General features: G+C 37.7%; 1 protein-coding gene across 1 annotated transcript in view; it reads right to left on the reverse strand.

Moving 5' to 3' along the window:
- Positions 1-23,628, reverse strand: part of Tmprss11f (transmembrane protease, serine 11f) — a 111,199-nt gene that overhangs the window by 4,346 nt on the left and 83,225 nt on the right. Inside the window, exons 4-10 of the mRNA NM_178730.3 lie at positions 19,208-19,326; positions 14,124-14,191; positions 12,419-12,582; positions 9,630-9,668; positions 8,064-8,265; positions 4,320-4,579; positions 2,589-2,731 (exon numbers count right to left, since the gene is read on the reverse strand). Coding sequence (NP_848845.1) covers positions 2,589-2,731; positions 4,320-4,579; positions 8,064-8,265; positions 9,630-9,668; positions 12,419-12,582; positions 14,124-14,191; positions 19,208-19,326 — 995 coding nt within the window. The remainder of the gene's footprint in view (positions 1-2,588; positions 2,732-4,319; positions 4,580-8,063; positions 8,266-9,629; positions 9,669-12,418; positions 12,583-14,123; positions 14,192-19,207; positions 19,327-23,628) is intronic.

Below are 23,628 nucleotides of genomic sequence, written 5' to 3' on the forward strand. Positions count from 1 at the left end.
GTCGATATGAGAAAGTAGAGATGTTGACTGTGTATCAGAAAGTAGTAATGTAAGGTACCTTGGACAGGGGGAACATTTTTGCTAAGGCTCTGAGGTATGTAGGAATCTATCCTATGCAAGGATGAAAAAGATAGTATTGGAGGTGTAAGGAAAATAACAAGGGGAGTTCAGTGATATGTGTGGTGGCTGGTGAATAGGGCCAGGAGTTACTATGAAACATTGTGCACTTTGTTTAGAAAGCTTGGCTTTGTATTTTTAAGAACAAAATGTGGTCACTGAAATATGTTAATGATGCATTTGATAAACTAGAGCAGCATCCTATAAATATTGCTGAATTTATCTGACAAATGCACTAAAGGAGTACTAAAGTGAAAACGAGGTGGCCAGTGAGGAGTGTTAAGAGGAAAGAGAGAGTGGTGGTGCAATGGAGAACTGGTGAGAGAGAAGTTATCACAAAGGTAAAAAATAAATCCATCAGATTCAATTAGCAATTTGACATGGGGTATGCAGAGAAAAATGGATGGAAATAATTCAGAATCAGAAGAAGACCATGCCTTAAGAAAGGGAGAAATAAGCATTATTAAATGCTGTTCTTAAGTTGTTGGGTTTTTTTGTTTGTTTGTTTGTTTGGTTTGGTTTGGTTTTTTAAGAACTGTCAAAGATGACTGTTAGAATTTAGCATTGATGTGACTCATGAGTCAATAGCAAGAACTCTTTGGAGAAAATAACAGAGAAGACCCAATACTGCTTGTTGAAAGCACTGGAAGAACATGAGGAATAGAGAAAACAGACATAGATGTTCTTTCCAAATATCACATAAAGCCACAAAGTAGGGTTCTAGCAAACAGCATCTGGGTCAAAATATTTTTGCCCAAGACATGTAACAACAATAATAAAACAGAACCAGTTGTGAGGTAAATGTTAACTATAAGAGACACAGAGCTAGGGTGAACCTCCCTCTAATGATCAGTGAAAGCAGAAACTTGAGTGGAGAAGGAGGGTTGAATCATAGAGAATAGGTGATTTACAGAGGCCTCCCTGGAACCAGAGTGACTTGGAATTATAGGTCAATCAATGAGAAAAAAAATTTGTACAAATTCACAAAAATAGGATAAAAAGACATTAATAAAATACTTTTGTTTTGAGACAAACAAAAATTGAAACAGAATTCCAAAACCTTATAGGGTACATGGAAAATAGAAGCTTAGGGAAACTTACTTATTGCATGGCTAGATCAGAATAAAGAACAAAGATCTTAATTAAATATAACATTATTCTGTGAAAAGGGATAAAACTGAACAAATCAAGGTCAAACTTGGCAAGCAGAAGAAAATAAAGTAAAGAACATAAATATATAAAATATATAATAGATAAACAACAAAAAAGGAGCACTCTATTCATGATAGATAGAAAACAGAGGCAGACTAAATGTCCTACTCAATAATGAATAATAAAAATGTGCTACAATGGGATTCTACTAGGCAATAAAGTAACAGAAAATCATGAATGCCTCTGATAAATAGATGGAAAATGTTCTGAGTGAAATAACCTGACCTGTCTTATTTGTGGATTTTAGCTATGAATCTTTAGATCCGAGGATATAACCTGGAGTGACCACAGAAGTCAGGAGAATACAAATGGAACATGGAGGGTAGGGGATCTAGCTCTGAAGAATCTCTTATGAAGGAGGAAATGTGGAAATGAGGAGGGATACCTAATTGTAGGGTGGGAAAGAATAATACAGAGGGAGAGACAGAACAGAGAGATAAATAACTCTGAAGGTGTTTGAAAGGTCACAGAAAATATATTATTTTATAATATAATATTTTGTAAGCTCTCTTAAACACCATACACACACATGCATACACATATGCATACGCATGCATGCACACACACACATATATGCACATGCATGTACATGCATTTATAACACACACACCACACACCACACCACACACACACACACACACACACACACACACACACACACACACAGTGGACTTTACTACATAGGGTGAAATGTTCCTTCAAGCACCATACACTAACCAAACTCTCAATGCCTGGCAAAAGAAACCTGCCTTCTAATTCTGGGTAAAGGGGCTCCAAGAAAATTAAGTCATTCAGAGGAGCAGTTCTTCCAGAAAAGAATGAAGTCAAGCATGGTTGTGCACTCTTATAGCCCCAGCACTTGGGTAGTGTAGAAACGAAGATCAAGAGTTCAAGGTCATCCTCAGCTACATAGCAAGTTAGAGACTGACCTGGACACCTGCTATAGGAGACGCTGTCTCAATCTCCCACTCCCTTCCACAAAGGAAAAAAAATAGAAGAAGGAAAAAGTAATGAAGCATAAAGTAACTGTGTGGACCAAAAGAGGGGACCTTTGACTTTCATTTTCTAGTATGGAAAATGGGGAAATGATAGTGTTGCATGTATCTACTGCAGTGAATGAAATGCTACACACTAACAGTGCTTTACTTTGAGTTAATGCACACCAAACACTCAATACAATTGCCCCATGAGCACATGCCAAGCTCAGAAGTATATAATGAAACTTCCTTTAGAAGGTTTGGTTTTGACTTGCAACTTACCTTACATGCATCTATTTTTCCTTCCATGAATCCAGCGCACAGCATCCCTGGAGTTATCAAGCCATCGTATACATCCTTTCTGTTGCACACATCAGAACCTATGGTTTCCACCCTGGCCTGCCGGAGTTTATTTTGTGTAGGCCCTATTATATACACATGGATTATAATTGTAATATATTATTCATAATATATTATATACACATGAAACTACATAAAAATATTATCTGTATACAAAACTTCTTACAGGAACACATTCTGCAGTTTTCACTGGATGCTCAGAAAGACCGATCACACTAGTATAATCCAAACTGCGAATAAATACAACTGTTTTTTCCAGATAATATAAAGCAGAAAGCAGGACACAACACAGAGAAGTATTCTCCCTGCTGCCGTTTGTACTGCATCATTTAAAGAGTTTTGTAACATGGAAAATCAAATGGACGAGAGATTTGTATCAGCCATCTGATGGCAGAAGAGAGATGGGGATTGGAAGTGGAGGGTCCTGCATGGTTGAGTACAGACAGAAAACAGTTTAGGGTTTGGGTCAAGCAATGGTGGAATAAATATGAGTGAGTAGTGAAAATGAAAACAAATGAAAATTATAAAAACACACCCTGCCAAGCCTGAGTTTATGTATAGGATATGTGAGAAAATTTCACATATCAGAATTGTACTTTCAAAGTTAGGCTGCATGTTTCAGCATGTGGCATGCCTTCTGTTTTCTTCAGTGGACTGTTTCCAGGGGGGTGGGGATCCAGACAGGACTGTTCTCTGTGTAGCCCTAGCTATTTTGAAACTTGATCTGTAGACCAGGCTGCCTCAAGCTCAGAGATCTGTCTGCTGCTACCTCCCAAGTGCTGAGATGAAAGGTCCGCACCCACCCCCATGCTTTTAGCAGATTCTTCATTGAATGCTAAATGCGTTAGCTGAATGTTAACTATCCAATTAATCTCTCTGTGTGTAGCAAATTAGTAATTAAAATTCTTAAGTTTCTATTTTCAATTCATATAGTTTTTAGACTTGATATCTTTAGATATTTCTAAAGAGAAGATAGAGGGAAAATAAAGAAAAGCCATCATCAAGAGTGGTATTTAAAATATAAGGTGACTAAAAGTATTTACTTCAAGGAAGTATACAGTTTGTTTTTAGCTAGTTCTTTATTATATTCTCTAACTTATTCTCTTCTTTTCTTCTTTCCTGGTCTCTGTTGTTTCTCACCACTGTTTCAATTGTGAACTCCGAAACAAGGCTTTCTATCTTTTACTTCTCAAGCAACAGCTCTCCATTCCACCAAGGGCTACAACCCTATGAACTTTGCCGCCATCAGCAGCACCACCACCACCTCCACCTCCACCACCACCATCATCATCATCATCTGTGTGTACCTGTGTGTAGCTTATGTGTATCTGTTTGTATGTGTGCACATATGAATATGGGTACAAGTGCATGTTTATGGTACATGCATGTGGAGAATAGGAGTTAACGGTCAGTATTTTCTTCAAATAACTCTCAGCTAATTTTGAGATGGTGTTTGAGTTAGGGTGTCTCACTGAATATGGACTTCATATATTACAGTTATGAACCATTATACTCAGCTTTCACATGGACATGGACTAGGACCCATTACTCATATCTTTTTGTTTAATACTTTGCAAACTGAGTCCCAGGCCCTGCACCATGATTTTTATGAAAATACTTTTGTATTTTGAAAAGCATGTTGAAACTACTCACCATCATCTACAATAGACCCAAATCCTGTGACAAAAACACTTGTTTTCGGTGGCAATTTCATAGATGAATCTGGGAGGCAGACTCTCTGAACCACATTTGAAAACTCGACGCGGGTGGTTAGCTGAGCTAGAGCAATGTCGTTTTCATTGGTATCTCTGTGGTACTCTTCATGGATGATAATCTTCCCAACACTTCGTTTGACTAAAGGTGGTGTTATAGTTGTACCAAAGGTGACAATCCATTTAGTTGGGTCTCTGTTTCTGCAGAAAATTAAAGGATAAGCTTTGTGATGGTTCACATTACCTTCTAAAGAAGAAGAAAGGAGGAGGAGGAGGACGCGGAGGAAGAAGAGGAAGAAGGAGGAGGAGGAGAAGGAGAAGGAGAAGGGGAAGGGGAAGAAGAAGAAGAAGAAGAAGAAGAAGAAGAAGAAGAAGAAGAAGAAGAAGAAGAAGAAGAAGAAGAAGAAGAAGAAGAAGAAGAAGAAGAAGAAGAAAGTAAAAATTATACACCTGCCCAATTTTGGGCCTTGTTAGTTCTTTGAGTTCTTGTTCTTCCATTTCAATGAATTGTGCAAAAAGAAAAAATAATATTTTGCTTTCTTTTAGGAAATCAACATATTTCCTTTGCAAAGGTAAGTTCCCTTTGCATCAAAACACCCATTCTGATCTGATGACTTACTTGTTGGCTCTTGTTTACTGTGATCTTTGAGGCTAAGTGGAATGTGCCTACTGTGCAGTTCCTCACATGGAGAGTTGTTTCTACACCCATGCCCACACCCCTTCCTGACATTCAAGGGCTAAGCTGCCCTTACTGGAAGCCCTTCGCTACAGTCTGCTCAGTTCCCCTATTACCAACTCTTCCTTCACATAGATAATTTTCTTTCCCACGGTTATGTCACAAATTTCATACAGCCCAATTGTCTCTTGTCTGCTATAGTTCTCCAAAGACCTTTCAATCCCTTTAGAATTATTCACACCATGAATGATTAGACGGATACAGAAACCAGAAATTGTCTGAGTGACAAGAAATTACATAGCAGGAAATCACAGAGGAGAGGTTAAAAGATGAATTTCCTCATTTATAAGTGATCACCACATTGATGAATGATCAACACTTTTAAAAGATCTTTTTATTTGCCTGTGTGTGACTATGTGTACATGAATACAGGTTTCAGCATAGGCAAGATGCATCTGAGTAGCTGAAGCTGAGGTTACAGGCAGTTGTTCAACATTTAATATGTTGCCGGGAATGGAACCCAGGTCCTCCTCAAGAGTAGAATCATACAGCCATCTCTCCAACCCACGAGCTTTACATTCTATATTACTTGCTTGAAGTCAGGACTTTCTCTCTCTCTCTCTGTCTGTCTCTCTCTCTCTCTTTCTTCCTTCCTTCCTTCCTTTCTTTTTCTTCCTTCCTTCTTTTCTTTCTTTCTCTTTTTCTTCCTTTCCTTTCCTGTCTGTCTGTCTTTTTCAAAAGTATTTTTCTGAGCCAGGCACTTAGGGGCAGAGGCAGGTCGATTTCTGAGTTCAAGGCCAGCCTGGTCTACAAAGTGAGTTTCAGGACAGCCAGGGCTATACAGAGAAACCCTGTCTCGAACTCCCCCCCCAAAAAAAGTATTTTTCTACCTTTTGAGGTTATAATATATTTACATCACCCCCCCCGAATCATCAACTTTTAAGAATAGTAAAAAGTCATCAATTTTCAAGTATTATTCAAAGTACACAGGACTTTCCAGGGATAACCAGGCACATCCTGGTCTTCCTACAGGAGGAGGAAAAAAGTTCTTTGTTACCTGTTAATTCATTAATTAAATAATAATTTTATTTATTTATGGAAATTTTGTTCATATAGACACACTAGGACTGTATCCTTTCATTTGATACATAGGCATCCACTACTAGAATTCTAGGAGAGGTAATGATTAACATGACTCCAGGAGTTAAGAATTTCACTATTTGAGATGAAAAATAGAGTGTCCATCCCTTTGTGTACCATCAGAGACACACAATAGGCCCAAACTCCCTGCTCTGTGAATAAGAACACTAAGAGATCCTCCAGTCTCGCTACATCTTGTCTCCCTACATCTTATTAAAAACTTTACCTGAAATACTTTTTATTGAATACATTTACTACTATTTAGAGAATAGTATTTCAAGGATACAATTATATGACATTATATCATGCTCAAAATATAATCTCTTCTTAAATTATCATCACCTTACACAGCTCTTTGGATTACTTTTATCATTATCAAACATGCTATATTTGCCATATTTTAAAAAGTATTCCTTTGAAATCATAGCTTTCATCAACTACCAAATTTCTTTTGCCATATTTCATTTATATATTCCATAAAAGTATTTTTTAAAGGTCCTGCACTTCTACATTCTATTACCCTTTGAATATATTTCCATCCTTATCATTGTATAAAGAAATATGTTGCTAAGACTAATATCATTATCAGCTTCAATGTTCAGGCCCTATGTAGATCTCTGTCCTTCCCCAGAAATTACACTCGACTCACTAAAGTAAGTATTTATACTCATTACTAATATTAAGCTGGCATTCTAGTTGTAATTTTTACTTTATACAAAGCTCAATTGTAAATTAAAGTGGATTAAAGCTCTCACAAAAATAGAAATACTAATACTGGAAAACTATAATCATATGAATATGTCAGAAAATCTTAACAAGCAAATGGGTCTTGTGTTTGTCATGATGACATGGTATTAGTAGCTTTGGGTTTGTAGATATGCAATAATGAGTCTCTTCTTCAGTCTCATTACATCTTGACTATGTAGATGTCTTGGAATCATTCTCTTGCTGCCCTTAGAAGAATGAGGGGGTTTTTTAGCCTCCAAGAAGCACCTTGAAGAGTAAAGCTACTTTAGGAGAACACGTAGGCAGTGTCACTGTGTAAGCAAGTAGCCTTTATTTAGAGACCCTCCTGTCTTGTGAGATTCTCCCTATGCTGATGGTGATCTGCAAGGGAGAAAAGATTATGTGCTTCAATCACCAGGTTTTCTAGAGAGACTGTGTATGTCAAAGTTTTGAGAGCAACAACCGTAAGATCAAGCTGAGAGTTCAATTGTGCTAAACAGGATCAGAATTCCATGCTATGAGGACAGAGTGACAAGTATGTCTCTGCTACCCTCTATACACCTTCTGAGTCATGCACACCCATGGGGTTTCCTGGATAATGTAATGAGAAGGGAGTGCATCAAAACAGATTTCTAAGCCTTTTTTTTTTTTTTTTTTTTTTTGTCATCAAATTACATTGGGTCTTGACTGTAGCCACAGAGGTTATTGGTGGGGGAACAGAACCAAGATGGCTAACTTTTCTCCTTCTGTCTGCCCAACCTTGGAGAGGCACACAAATTGCTTACATCCAAGCTAATGGGTATCAGAGAGGGATGTGGTGTTAGGAGATTCCACATCTAAGCCAAGAGTACTTTACTTTTCAGCCTAACTCTGAATATAGGTCTTAATTTGTCCTTCATGTAACCAGAAGAAACTATTTATTATCTTTGATTTATTTTTAATTTATAGTAGTCTTCATAATGAATAAACTGTAATGTTATAGGAAAGATAACACTAGAATCACAAGGATACAATCAAGAGCACAGTCTCTTCTAGTATGTAGAAGGCACAGTAGGGGCACATCAGAGGACAAGCTGGTGAGACTGAGATCAATGGCAAGAGAGGATTAGAAAACAAATGCTCCCCAGAACCCTGTGAACTTACTTCCAGAAGCAATGAGCTGCTGTGAGCAGCCATGTGTTGCTGATGAGTGTGGCTCCACACTGATGGCCAGCCCCAATGAGCTGGAGGCTAGCCTGCCATGGCCACTCTCCTTCCATAGCTGTTTCCCTCCCTTGGACAATGCGTTCAGTAGAAGAGGATGCTGGTAATGGGATGTTTGAAGATGACATTCTTATCCCACATCCTGGCAAAGAAACACACAGTTTAAAGAAAATTCTTTACCTCAGTAACTTTTTAACCTGTCCTTAGTACACAGTCTCTGGATACACACACACACACACACACACACACACATATGGATTGGGTTGATTGCCCTGAGATTCAAAAGCAATATTTATCTTTTTGCTTAGGAATTTAGTTCAGAACGCAATTTCCGGATCTCTGCCTAAATCCTATACAGCCTGGCATCTTGGCACATTTTAGTAATCCCAGCATTTGAGCTGCCTATACAGGAATTTTGTCAGTCTGAAGCCAGCCAGGGCTGTAAAATAAGTCTCTTACAAAGAAACAGTGTAGCTAGATAATATGAGCAAAACATAATAAATGACCTTAGAAGACAAGCAAAATGAAAACTGTTTTAGTTGTATGAATAATAGATTTGGAAGCTGAAAAGTGAAGTCAGCTAGACAGACCAAGTATTCTACCAAGGGAAGGTGGCCCTGGGTTTTTAATGTCAAATGAGGATGAGAAGCTTAACATCCTTTGAGGAAGATAGATGGGATTGGGGCAAGCTCACAGGTCAGAAACTAACAAAAACTCAGATAATCTTAAATTTTGCAAGTCTAACTCAAAAAACAAACTGACCAATCTGGTGTGCCTCATAACTCTAAGGTATAGTTAGACTAGGGAAAATATTCTGCATAGTAGCTTGTGTTCCAAATATGAAATATCTTTGTGGTAATCTGCCAATGGCAGCATGTGAAGATCAGAAAAGGATTTTTGTTTTACTGTTGACCATTCTGTTAACTCTGAATATAGGTCTTAATTTGTCCTTCATGTAACAAGAAGAAACTATTTATTATCATTGATTTATTTTTAATTTAAATAATATTTTTTCATTTTATAAAATTTAAGAGTACTTTAGAAAAATTATTATTCCCTGATATCAAATTTTCTATTGACCAAACTTCAAACCAACCTTTGAAAAGACTTGCATATGTTCTCACAATATTGATAATAGGCACATATTTGCCTACAGAAACACAAAATATATTCAGGTGTGAAGCAGGAAGTAAACCTCAAAAGCTTAAAAGGATAAAACCTTAAAAGTAACAAGAAAAACTTCAACTTGGACCTCTCTTGAAGTATTAAAGATACTTTTAAGAATATATTAGCTAGGATACTATGCAGCATATATAAGCTGTAAAGAATAAAATCATATTGATAGAAATCTAATATGTTAAGTATAAAAAATAAGAAAGTAAAAATTAAGTATTTGATTTATAAAAGTATAAGAAGAAAGAGAAAATGTTGGTGATCTGTAGTAGTTATTTATAAATATCATCCATTCTGTTTATTATGAAATACACAAATGATTTTGGAACTTACGGCTATTGAGAAGATTTCTCATCTTTTTGCTGTCAATGGCTGTAATAAAGGAATAGAAGTTAGTTGACATGAAAACACAGTTCCTTTTCTGAGCTATTTTGCTCACATGTTCATAAACAACATTGCTAATTATTTAAAGTACTCATAATTCAGGATGAAGTTTTATATTCAAGTAAAATATAACAACCCTCTGACTTGATTATTGGCTCAAATAATGGAATTTCATTTGAAAATGAACTCAGAGAATTTCATTTTATGGTTTTCTATTATAAAAAAATAAAAAGATTATGAATGAAGGAGCAAGTGGAAATGTCCTAGTGGTTTTCTTTAGGGGGCTATAGCCAACGTCTAAGAACTTCCAAAGTCCAACTTCCATAAAAACTGTTGTCATTCAGTGTACTTTGTCCTTATTCCCGGTGCTCATTGGTGGGAAAGACCCTCAGTGCCCACTTTTAAGATCCTAGTCTAACAAGAATTAGGGAATCTGCCCATGTACCTTGCTGACTTCTCCCTGAGACCCTCTCTCACATTGAAGTGCCCACATTGAAATCTATGCAAAGAGGCTGTCCATTCTCAACTCTTATCCCATAGCTAGGCACTGTAGAATAAGAAAGGTAGCTGGAAACAAGGTAGGGATAAGAGTGTCAAGGAGACCTAGTCTGGTCATTCTTCATCCCTTTAAGTCGCATTTTTTTCTTCCCCAGGCAGGACTCTCTCAAAGGAAGGTCTTATGCTTAGAAGGGTTAAAATATTCCTTTATGACCTGCTCTTGCACAGAAAGGTAGATGGGGACCAGATTCCCAGTACTTGCTTTGGGAAAGAGGAATTCTACTTGCTATGACTTGCCTTGGAGCAGAAGAGAGAAAAGCAGGTGAGAGAGATGCAGAAAGAACTGATTTTGAGAGCCCTTGTGGTTTACTTCAGCTCAAAGTACTCTCCATGCCAAACTTCATACTTTGAAGTATTCTGTTCTGGTGTAAAAGTCCAAATAGAAATGTGAGTCCCAATCCCTACTAGAGATTTCCCAGAGACTTTTTTAAATGAATGATGAAAACATTAACATAAGAAAATATATGCAAATGGATATATGCTATCAAGCATTAGCTTAGATACTTATGCATATCAAAATAAGTATATACTCATTTTGATGAAAATTGCCTATATGGCAAAAATGTCATTGCATATAACCAAGGACAAAAATTACTTTTCAAAACTGTAAGAAATTCTATTATAGATTTAATAATGCAGTAAATTTTGATGGTTGATATTTTACTTTAAGTATGTGATCATTAAGATTTGCTCTGAGACTTCTCTTTGCATAATGAGAAGAATGTCCTATTTTCTTTTGTACCATAATGTAATCAAAGTAATATATAGTAGATAACATGATCATTATCTCTATGTAACATGTGGAAAATTCAATGTAAAAGAAGTACATGAAATATCTTCAAAACCCTTCCCTCTTTAACATGATATCAAGAGTAACTAAACTTCAATATTCATGAAATAAAGCCATATAGCTGGAATGCCTGCTGTCCTGAGATATAGACAACAGACTGAGGAACAGAAATAAAGGGGAAAGAGACAGGGCCTATCCATGCATCTTAAAATATTATCTGAAACAGTATTTTATTGGAAGAAGTATTTTACTTCCTAATTGATTTGTCAGAGAACACTAGAAACCCTCTTGACTTGGATTCTAACTAGCTCTAAGGTGCTTTTCCTTTTAATGTCATAAGCTATTTTAATTTAATTTTCTTCTACTCTGGGGAAAAACAAGTCATATTTTTCTCTCAGAAGTAACAGGGAAATATTTTGAAGTAATAACTAAGAGGATCTCTTTACAGGTCATGTCTCTTATTTCAGACTCATTCTTCATACACATGATTGTTTATTTGGTGCAAAAAGTAACTGTTTGGGCTACAGACATAGTGGTTCAGTGGCCAAGAACACTTATTGTTCTTGCAGATAACCAGGGGTCAGTTCTCAGCATCCACACCCACCTGTAATTTTATCCCCAAGAAATCAAATATTCTCTTTAATCCTCCACTGGCATCTGCACACATGTGTGCACAGCCTTGTATAGTCACACACACTCACAAAAATGGGGAAAATCTTATATAAACAAAAACATTATCATCATTATTATCATCATCAATAACAACAACAACCTCTGAAAATTAACTCACAAAAGATTCTGAGGTTCATAATATTTCTGTTTTATTCTGGCTCCTATTTTTGCTGATTTATGTCTCAGGGTCTTGCTTAATGTCAACCTCACCACCTGTAATATGTTAAAAATAATGCCTACCATTTGGTATATTTTAAAATGTATAGTATGATATGGTAAAAAAAATATTGAAACTTCAGCATAAAGTATGGAAATATTCTAATTCTAAATTTTACCTGATAGTGAATTTTTATTGTAGTTTACTTTCAAGTTGGTCAATTTCTGTGTGTGTGTGTGTGTGTGTGTGTGTGTGTGTATACACGTGCATGTACCATGTCCATACAAGAGCCCAAGGATGTCAAAAGAGGTGTTGGCTACATTGGAACTTGAGTTACAGATAATTGTGTGCTGTCATATGGAAGCTGGAAACTGTACCTGAGTCCTTCACAGTAGCAGTAAGTGTTCTTAACTACTCAACCAGCTCTCCAAGCTTACTTACAGACTTACAAGTGGTAAATTTCTAAATTGGAAGTTACATAAACCAGATTTTTATGACAAGCACAGGGGACTGCAGTCAAAGGGAATTAGAAAAATAACAAACAGCTCCCAAAAGACTTACGTGTGAGGCTGAATGATGGCATACTAATAGTCAAAGGCAACTGTTTGATCTTCAGACTTTGATAAAAAGTCCTTTCAATTCTTTTCTTGATTCGCTCGGCACTATCAGTAGATGGGTATCGAAACATGAGCACTATAAGAATGTTCACTCCTTGTTCATCTGGACTGGAGCAAAAGAGAAAATTAATTCCATCTCTGTGGTCTCCGTGAGTTTTGAGAAACATTGTGGATGATTTTGTGAGGTGCTCATTAAATCAGACTTCATGCTTACTTAAAGAATATACTTTTTAAGGAATTTTGAACAAAGTTGTTAGTGGATGTCATTACTCCCCAGTGAAGTGTGGCAGAGACCACGTGGTTCACTGCATCCATTGTCCTTTGCTTCCTGAGCACATAACTATACTGTGTTTCTAGTTTTGATGTTTACCGAAACTCTCATGAATTCTGGCCAAAGGCATGTGGGCAGAAATGATGTCCCTTATTATGAAGGTCTTGTGCCTCTCTTGTCTCAGGCAGAAATAGAAGATCCTGTAGCAATGCAACACTGTAATGCCCACCAGCACCCACTCTTTTGCTCCTCCTTTTGACCCTTTGAGCTGAACTATGGAAATGCAATAAATATTATATTAAAACACTGAAACTTTGGTAGTTGGTATTCATGTAATAAATAATCTTTAGAGGAAGTAGTTTATAAAGATATATAATGTGATCGATGATTCAAATATATAAATTTATATCATGTGTTAAGGCTGAAAAGACTCTAGTAGATTTGGAAAGTGAATTTAGTTAGAAAGTCAAAGAAAGAACGAAGAAAAAAAAGCAGAAAAAGAATAATTATTATTAAGCAGTTAAGTAGCCATATATATCCTATCTATCATACACCTGACTATTTTCTGTCATCTATCTATCTATCTATCTACCTACCTATCTATCTATCTATCTATCTATCTATCTATCTATCTATCTATCTATCTATCTATCTATGCATCTATCTCAGTATGGAATCTAGGCCTTTTAAACATTATATCAAAACATACAGGAGCAAATGAGATGGCTTAGGAAGTAGAGGTGCTTTCTGCCAAGCTTAGTGACCTGAGCTTGATCCCTGGAATCCACATGGTGGAAATAGAGAACTGGCTCCACACAAACATGATGACATGCTCGTGATGACTGATGTACATGTCCAAACATGCACAGAATAAATAATTGTACAAAAAGATAAGGCTTAGGCTCTGATGGCAACTCCATGTTTAATTTCTGTATATCACACTCCACCGAAGTGTTCAAACAAAAGAGCATTTTAAATAACAACGATGATGTGCTCACATTAAAGAAAAACACTGCACAGGAAATGGCTATAAACTTAAAGAGAGGAAGATGAAAAGATCATTCTGCTCTGTTGTGCTCCTTTTTTAAGAGAGGGGGTTTGGTGTTTCATTTCATTTCATTTCATTTCATTTCCCCTCCTTCCTCTATAAATTCTCTAACTTCCTCTATAAATTCACCTAACTGCTGAGACTCTGTGGTAAAGTACTTTCTATCTTGTCATTATGACTAAGATATTAAAACAGTTAAATTGCATAATTCTTGTTGCTTTAGTTTTATGGAAACTCTTTGCTACAGTGATTCTCAGGGTGAACATCTGTGTTAATGAAATGTGGCACATTAACGCTACTGGCTTGAAATTACAGATCAGGTCTACATACCTTATCTTGATAACATGGGACTTGATAAATCTACCCACTCCAGAAGAACGTCGGAATATCCTGGACATCTAATACAAAAAAATTAAAAAACGTTAGTCCTAAGAGACATGTTATTCCTTACGTATCAAGAGATTTTTGGTGAAGACCAGGTTTTTACATGATTTTCACATGGTGCATACTGGCTTTCCACTGTGTGAAGAATAAACCTGTGTTTGAATTCTTGTAGGGCTGAACAACTTTTCCAAAATGACCAAATTTACTGCTCCTTTGTAAAATGGGTGACTGTGATATCTTCCTCACAGAGTTGATCTGGGCTTGGAAGGGTGGATCAGTGGCTGAGAACACTCTCACTGAAATCATAAGAATAAGGATATGGATTCCAGTACTCCAGAGATAACCCAAGCTTTCATTCCAGTTCTGACGGAGAGAGGTACAGAGACAGGAAGATTATCTGAGCTTGCTTGCTGCTTTAAGCTAGCATTCCAGGTTCAAAGAGCAAAACGATGTCATTTTATGTGATGCCATCCTCTAGCCCTGTGTGTTCACAGACAGGTGTCTACATGCACTCACATAGACCCATACATATGCATACAAAAATATAGATTTTTTAAAAGTAAGTATATATATATATATATATATGCATATATATATATATATATATATATATATATAATGTATTTGATGCTGAGCAAACTACTTACAAAATAATTTTAATCATAATTTTCAAATGAATTAATGTATGTGATATTTTTAAGACATCATCACTCAGTTCAAAAAAAAAAAAAAAGAGCCTGTCAGCCTGTTTGCTACGTCCTACATCCTATATATATAATGTATTTGATGCTGAGCAAACTACTTACAAAATAATTTTAATCATAATTTTCAAATGAATTAATGTATGTGATATTTTTAAGACATCATCACTCAGTTCAAAAAAAAAAAAAAAGAGCCTGTCAGCCTGTTTGCTACATCCTACATCCTCATGGGTTCTAGTTCACTACTGATGCCCAGTTTGTTAACTTTGCTTACTGTATCACTTGGCCGTCTGAATGACGATAACACCATGTCTTGGAAATCTGACACCTCATTGTGAGTCATCTCTCTGAGACATGCAGGGCTAAGCATCTAATACTGGTAATCTGTTTCACCACACTTCATAGCATGAGGATGACATTCCTCAATCTTCCCAGCCTGAACCTGTGGAGGATTTGAGACGTTCAGGGAACTTATTTCCTAAAGAGCCCTGATTGCCTAAAAGGAGTCATGCTGAAACTTACCATGGAAGAGTATTTGAAAAGTCAGAAAATACAGGTCAGTGATTAATGAAGTAAAGTCTACTTATAAGCTTATTCTTACAGCACCCCACCCCAAATTACTATACTGTCTGGGAACAAGGAACTCTGTGTTCCTGCTTTGTATGTTTACTTCCTCTTCTTGATTCTACCAATCTAATACAACACTTAGAAGATTCTATCTTCTAAATATCTAACCTATTTTCCTTGTTTTGACCTAGTCATCTCCTAATTAATCCATTAGTCATGGACTAATGTCATCTCTCTGGAACTCTGTGTTATACGAACCTTCAGGTTCCACAGTGCTCCCCTCACAATGAAAGCAGAGTTGATATCTATAAATAGAAATCTGTGTGTTTTACACTCTTGCTTCTAGCCAGTATCTCCCTTAGAGTAAGCACTTTGATCTTCCTCATTCGTTGGACCCATCTTCACTCTGCCGTCACTTGAAAGCCATCTCTGCCTGTCTTTGATTTTATCATAGAAAATATGATCATGCAGACCTAGTTCATAAGTTGACTGCCATGAAGTATCTACCAATAAATGAATGCAAAAAAACCCTGTATTGTGGTATAAATGAACAATGGATTTTGTCCAATAAATGAATGAAAAAAAACCCTATATTGTGGTATAAATGCACAGGAAGAATCCAGCTATGTTTTCAGGAAGATATACGGAGCTAGAAAGAGTCATGTAAGAAAAATAAGCTAGACTCAGAAAGACAAATATTGTATTCTTTTTCATATGTGAATTGGAGATTTTACATATAAATATACAAATAAATAGTAGTGCAAGCATCTGGGGAAAGCAAGGATATAAGGTAGGAGGCAAGAGCAGGATAAAAAGGAAGATACTGGACGTGAATGTGGTCAAGGTGCATGATAAGTGCGAATGCAAATGTATTTCTAAACCCAATCACTGTGTACACACATATATCCCAACAATTTTTTAATTTAAAAGGGACTGGACAAATAGTTCAGACACTAAAGGCTACACTCGCAACCAAAACACCAAAAATGTTTGCAAAGTTTGTATGGAATTACCCAAGATACAATTCAAACAGTTAGTATAAACTCAACGATAGTAATAAGTTTATGAGAAGAAAATTCAAAATAAAACAAGAATAGCCATTTATTTTTATAGAAAAATAAACTATTTTCTTGGAAGCCATTGTTGTCATTTTTCTGAAGAAATTGAATTCTCATTGATATTCTTCCATCGGGAAGTCAATAATGTGACATTTGGTCCAAATTATTAATTCTATCCTTAAGTTTCTATGGTACAATACTAATAATAACTTTGCTAGTGATTATTCCACTTAAAATGTAGTATCTAAATGGATTATAAAATTATTCATTCACCTTAAAATAAGATCATAATTGCCTTTCTTAGCTTTAACTTTAACGCCAAAAAGCAAAACATGCTTGCAGCAGTGCTACTCTAAGTAGGCTGGTGGATGCTCAGTTTCTCTTGGGGCAAGACTGTGTTTTTAATCTTTTCTCCTCTAGCAAGAAACTGCATGGAAACTAAGTTCTCAAGATCAACTACAAGCTGGAGAATTCTCTTTGAAATCTACCTATGAAACTAAGACAAGTAGAACAGGTACCTTTCTATTATAAGGGTGGTGATGGAACAGTAGAGAGAGAATACATGATGGAATTGTCCACACTGGGAAATCTTCCTGCTGACCCTAAGGAATTAATTGTCTTCCTCTGGTATCCAAAATCCTGATTATTCAAATCACACAAATAGCAGCTACACACTGACATAGGCATGTGCACCCATGCAGAACTTAAAAATAAAGTACCTAGGATTCAAAATTTTAAAGCATTTATTTATTTATTTATTTATTTATTTATTTATTTATTTATTTATTATTTTAAAAGCCAAGGCATCTAGTTAGTTCTGAGGACCTTGGGGATTCGAAGTGAAGGGTGGATATGATGAAGATATATTGTGCACGTATATAAAATTACTTCTAAAGGAATAAACTAATAATTAGTAATATCTTTAAAGAAACAATTTCAATTGTTACTGAAATACATAAAAGTCATAAATGCATTAGTTATTTCTGCACAGGCTTGTACATTTGCATCAACTTAAATCAAATCCCAATACAAAAAGTGTGTGTGCATATGTGTGTGTGTGTGTGTGTGTGTGTGTGTGTGTGTGTGTGTGTGTGTGTGTGTGGTGTGTGCGTGTTGGACACATACAAGCAAAATTCAAGATTAGTCAAGATAAAGCTGAAGAAGATTATAATCCTAGATGTATTAGAAGTAGTAGATGTACCTTCTGAAAAATATATCTGAATCCAGAAATCTGTGAATATGATTTAACTAAGCTATAGATCTTAAAATGAGGGAAAAGAAGATGGACTGCTTTGAGAGATGTTGAATCTCATAGTTTTTTTGTTTTTTTTTTAAGTATCCTCAAAATGAAAAATTATACACACATAAAGACTATGTGAAGATGAAGATTAGAGATTTGATTATTTGTAAGCAACAGGTTAAGGGATGTATGGGGTAGCCAGAAGCTAAAATAGATGGGAAGGCATCGCTTGCCTTAGCCTTCCCAGACACGACTGTTCCTTTTCCTTTTCCTTTTCCTTTTTTCCCCTTTCCTTTCCTTTCCTTTCCTTTCCTTTCCTTTCCTTTCCTTTCCTTTCCTTTCCTTTCCTTTCCTTTCCTTTCCTTTCCTTTTTCCTTTCCCCTTTCCTTTCCCTTTTCCTCTCCTTTCCCTTTTCCTCTCCTTTCCCCTTTCCTCTCCTTTCCCCTTTCCTCTCCTTTCCTTTTTCCTCTCCTTTCCTTTTTCCTCTCCTTTCCCTTTTCCTCTCCTCTCCTCTCCTCTCCTCTCCTCTCCTCTCCTCTCCTCTCCTCTCCTCTCCTCTCCTCTCCTCCCCTCCCCTCCCCTCCCCTTCCCCTTCCTTCCTCCCCCCTCCCTCCCTCCCTCCCTTCCTTCCTAATTTCTTTCTTTCTTTCTTTCTTTCTTTCTTTCTTTCTTTCCCTTTCTTTCTTCCTTTTGACTTTTAAAACCATTAAAGAAAAATTCTATTGCTTTAAACGCCCTAGTTTTGTGGTAATTTTTATGGCAGTCCTAAAAATCAAATGTAACAAGGACCAACACTCGCTGTTTACTTATATAATAAATAGTACAGCAGATGCTACTAACAGAGTGAACAATAGTTGCCCAACAGAAGAGACCACACACACCTCAGGTAATGTGTTCAAACTTGAATTGAGGTGGGGCTGGCCTGACAGACAAACATGGGAGGGACCACTGTCCATAGCAGTGCTAAGAACACTGCCTTCTATATTAGGGAGGAAATGAATTTAACTCCTAAACTCAAACAGACATGTGAGTCTGTTCCACATACCATAAAGTTTAAATGCAAAGGGCAAAAGCAGGGTTTTAACAGTCAGCGATATAGAACTGAAAGTGACTTCTCATGCAAGCATAAAAGGTACTGATGAGAAAACACTACTATCCATAACATTTAAAGTTTAGATCACCTGGCCTTATGATTATCATATAATAATAATTAAAAGCAAGGAATAAGTGGAAAAAGATCATTTTCTAGGCCTTTTACCAATATAGGTTTATTAATAAATGGGCAAAATCATTAATGAACATTAATGAAAAATAAATACATGCAGCACATAACTATTGTAAAAGTTAGTGAACAGGGAATTAAATCTTCAATGAGATATAGACTGCCAGCATAGCAAATTTGAATAGTCAAATTGCTACATGGTTGTGAAATAGTTGGAAATCAGCATTTCCTATTGAGCTTACCATTCTCTCGATCTGATGACTTCTTTCTATAAACTCCCTTGATGACCTGATTCCATAATTTTCTCTGTATTTGATGCTTGTGACTTGAAAAGAGGCGAGGTAATAAAATGACTTGTCATCTGAAAAGCAAGCATGAAAGATCAAGGTTACTAGGTTCTTTGCTCCAATCCCGGATAAGTCTGCTTCTACCTAGAACAAAAGTTACTGCACAACTAAACAAGAAGTCCATTTTGTAATTCCATTATTGCAGTCAGCCAAAGAGAAAATTCATTTCCCAAAGAGCAGTGACTGACACTCTTCTTGTAAATGCACATCATAACTTTCTTACAGTTAGACTTGCAACATTTAATGAAAAGTCAATATCAAACGAAACTACAAAAGTCATATGTTTTATCCCCCCTGAGACTACTAAAATAAGTTCATCACACACTTGGTTTACATGACATAATTGCCCAAGTTTTAAAAAATGTATCTTCTTCATAAATCCTACTACGTCAGTGATCGAGTTTATGCACATGTCATTGAGAGCAAAATCTACAACCTTCATATGAGTATTGCTTCCTCTTCTACCATTTTCCTCACATATATTTTCTATGTATAAATCAACCCTGTCTAGAGCTGTCTTTGAGAAAAATTTGGCAATATCACTTGCCCAACTGAAGCTTGTCCATTTTCCCATTTCTATTGGAAGTGGGCCCAACCCTTTTACTTTGACATACCATATTCTTTCTTTCATGGAACCTGCCTACCTGCTTGTTCTCCCCCTCTCCCCCTCTCCCCCTCTCCTCTCTCCTTTCTCCTCTCTCCTTTCTCCTTTCTCCTCTCTCTGTTAATTTTTCTCTCATATATTTCATCCTGGCTGAACTTTCCTCTTCCTCTTCCTCTTCCTGTCTCAAGCCACTTCCCTTCACTCCTCCTCGTTTTCCTTCAGAAAAGGACAGGCCTCCCAGAGATATCAACCAAACATGGAATATCAAAGTACAGTAAGACTAGACACCTCCTTCGTATAAAGATGGACATAGGGGAAAAAGAAAAGAAAGAGGAAAGGGGTCCTAAAAGCTGGTAAAGTGTCATGGACAGCCTTTATTTTCTTTTCTATGTACTTAGGAATTTGTGTTGAAATGATAACAGAGCAAAACTATTTGTGTTTTTCTATATTTCGTATAAAAAAGAAAGTCCAGAATGCAACTGGTAATGGACATTTATTTACAAAAGGTATTTAAAAATCAGAAAAAATAAAGAAAAGAAGGAAGGAAGGAAGGAATGAAGGAAGGAAGGAAGGAAGGAAGGAAGGAAGGAAGGAAGGAAGGAAGGAAGACAAATAATTCAATATGAAAATGAGATAACCCAAGTGAAGATGCTTCAATCCCATGTGGGAAGGAGAAGCAAGCAATCACAGGAGGCATACAGAGGGAGGGACCAGGGTGGGAGAGTGGAAGGGGAGGGAAACATGATCAGGTGTGGGATTGGGGGAGGGGAGAGGAACAGAAGAGAAGCCCTGAGAACCAGCAGAATGAATAGAAATATGCAACCTTGGGGGTGGGAAGTTGGGGGATCCTCTAGAAAGTACCAGAGACCTAAGAGTCTCAGAGACTCAAAGGAAGGGACCTTAGATAAAATGCCCAAGAATGGAAAGAGGGAACTTGTAGAATCTACCTCCAATAGAAAGACAGGGCATCAAGTGGAGGGATGGGGTTGCCATCCCACAGTCACAACTCTGACCCAAAATTGTTTCTGTCTGGAAGAACTTCAAGAACAAAAATTGAGAAGAGCCTGAGGAAAAGGAGGTCCAGTGATAGGTCCAAATTGGGATCTAGCTCACAAGGAGGTCCCAAGGCCTGACACTATTACTGATGCTATGATGTGCTTACAGACAGGAGCCTAGCACGGCTGCCCTCCAAGAGGCCCAAAAAGTAGCTGAGACAGATGCAGATATACCCAACCAATGGACCGAAGTCGGGGGCTGCTGTGGTTGAATTAGGGGGAGGCTGGAAGAAGCTGAGGAGGAGGGCAACCCCATAGGAAAACCAGCAGTCTCAACTAACCCTGGACCCCTTTGATCTCTCAGACACTGGGTCACCAACCAGGAATCATACAGGAGCTGGTCTGAGGCCCCTCAACATGTACACAGCAGAAGACTGCCTGGTCTGGCCTCAGTGGGAGAAGATGCACCTAACTCTGGAGATACTTGAGGCCTTAGGTGTCAGGGCACTCTGGTGGAGTCAGCTTGTGAGGCAGAAATGCCAAAAAGCTGCTCATGAGAAATAAATTTCTAGGACTCTCCTCCTGGATGTCTGGCAAAAGCCAACTCTCCAGTTTGGATCGGTTTGTCAGGCGAAAAGCCTGGAAGCTGTTTCACGAGGATAAGAGTTCCATGGAAATTTTCCTCCCAGAGTTATGGCATTTCTTTCCCTAACCCATAATATTCAAATTTCCACCACATTAGTCTAGTGTATAGATTCACGTGCACTCTATTAAGCATTACCTTATAGTAAATGCCTTTTAAGATTGTATTCTAACATAGCTAAAGCCTTTTCCCAGTGTTCTTAGATTCCAGATAGCAGCAAGGAGTTTAACCTATTCAGTAACTAATTAAGCTCTACCATAAAACAATAAAGCACTTGCCATTAACTCAGCTGTCTGCAGATAGAGACTAAAATTCTCACTGAGATAGAAATTCTTATTACAGACTACATTCCATGCCAAGAGCAAATTAGTATACTATACTGAAAATGGACAGTCTCCAGATATAGATAAGAATTAATGAGGCCTAGAGAATTTTGGGGTCAGTGACACTACATTAGTCTTGAGGCGTATCAAGAGTTAACTACCCTGAGGCTATTAACTCTAAGTGTAAAACTCTTGCCTGGCAGAAAGTGCTAATCTCTAATGTAAACATTTATCTGGTCCCTACAAATTCCCTTTGTAGTCACTCCCTTTGCATCTGTGCTATCTCTAGTGTTTAACATTTATCTGGTTCCTTTTGAAGTCACTCCTTTTGCACCTGGAAAAATTCAATGTGCCTTATTCTGTTATGATTTGCAATTTACTCTGTATTATAAAAGTCTGAGGCTCGACTAGAAAATTACATTCAGATTAAACACCTCTCTTGTGTGTTTGGCTGTCTGTCACTACATCCTAATCTTGCCCATCTACTCTAGAGACTCTTTCCTACGCAGGCACAGGGGCCCAGAGGGTCTGCGGCACCTAGGGAGTGGGGAGGCCTGGTGAAAGTGGGGTGGGGTGGGGTGGTTGGTGGGTGGGTGGGGACATTTTCTTGGAGACAGGGGGGAGGAAGAATGTGATGAGGAACTGTGGACGGGAGTACTGGGAGGGGGGAAATGACTAGACTGTAAAAAAAAGTGATAGATAAAAAAGAAAGAAAGAGAGACAGCCGGCCACCTTCCTGGTGAGAGCAGGGGGGTCTGCCCGGCCTGAGAGGTTTGTGGCACAGGCGCCGGCGGGAGCCTTCTTGGCTCCGGGACTCCGCGGAGGGCAGGCTGCACGGGTGACCGTGTGGAATACAGAGTGCCAGCCATTTCTGGGACGGGCGAGAGTCGCAGAGCTTCTGGGTGGCGCCATCTTCAGCTCCAGACGGCCGGCCTCCTTCCGGACAAGAGCCACAGAGCTTCTGAGGCGGCGACATCTTCGACTCCAGACAACTGGCCACCTTCCTGGCCAAAGCAACACAGCTTCTGGGAAAGATCCTGTTTTGGGCCTTCACCTTCAGCCAGGAGGAGGTCCAAACACCAGATAACTGTACACCTTCCCTGAAAGAGGAGAGCTTGCCTACAGAGACTGCTCTGACCACTGAAACTCAGAGAAGAGAGCTTGTCTCCCACGCCTGCTGATAGAGGGTAACAAAATCAACAGAGGAACAATCTCTTAACAAAGACAACTATAACAACTAACTCCAGAGATTGCCAGATGGCGAAAGGTAAACGTAAGAATCCTACTAACAGAAGCCAGGACCACTCACCATCATCAGAACCCAGAACGCCCACTTCGCCCAATCCAGGACACCCTAACACACCTGAAAAGGTAGACCTGGATTTAAAAGCATATCTCATGATGATGGTAGAGGACATAAAGAAGGAATTCAATAACTCACTTAAAGAAATACAGGAGAACACTGCTAAAGAGTTACAAGTCCTTAAAGAAAAACAGGAAAACACTGCTAAAGAGTTACAAGTCCTTAAAGAAAAACAGGAAAACACAACCAAACAGGTAGAAGTCCTTATAGAAAAACAGGAAAACACATCCAAACAGGTGATGGAAATGAACAAAACCATACTAGACCTAAAAAGGGAAGTAGACACAATAAAGAAAACCCAAAGTGAGGCGACGCTGGAGATAGAAACCCTAGGAAAGAAATCTGGAACCATAGATGCCAGCATTAGCAACAGAATACAAGAGATGGA

Source organism: Mus musculus, chromosome 5 (assembly GCF_000001635.26).
Source record: "Mus musculus strain C57BL/6J chromosome 5, GRCm38.p6 C57BL/6J".
NCBI classification, from domain to species: Eukaryota; Metazoa; Chordata; class Mammalia; order Rodentia; family Muridae; genus Mus; species Mus musculus.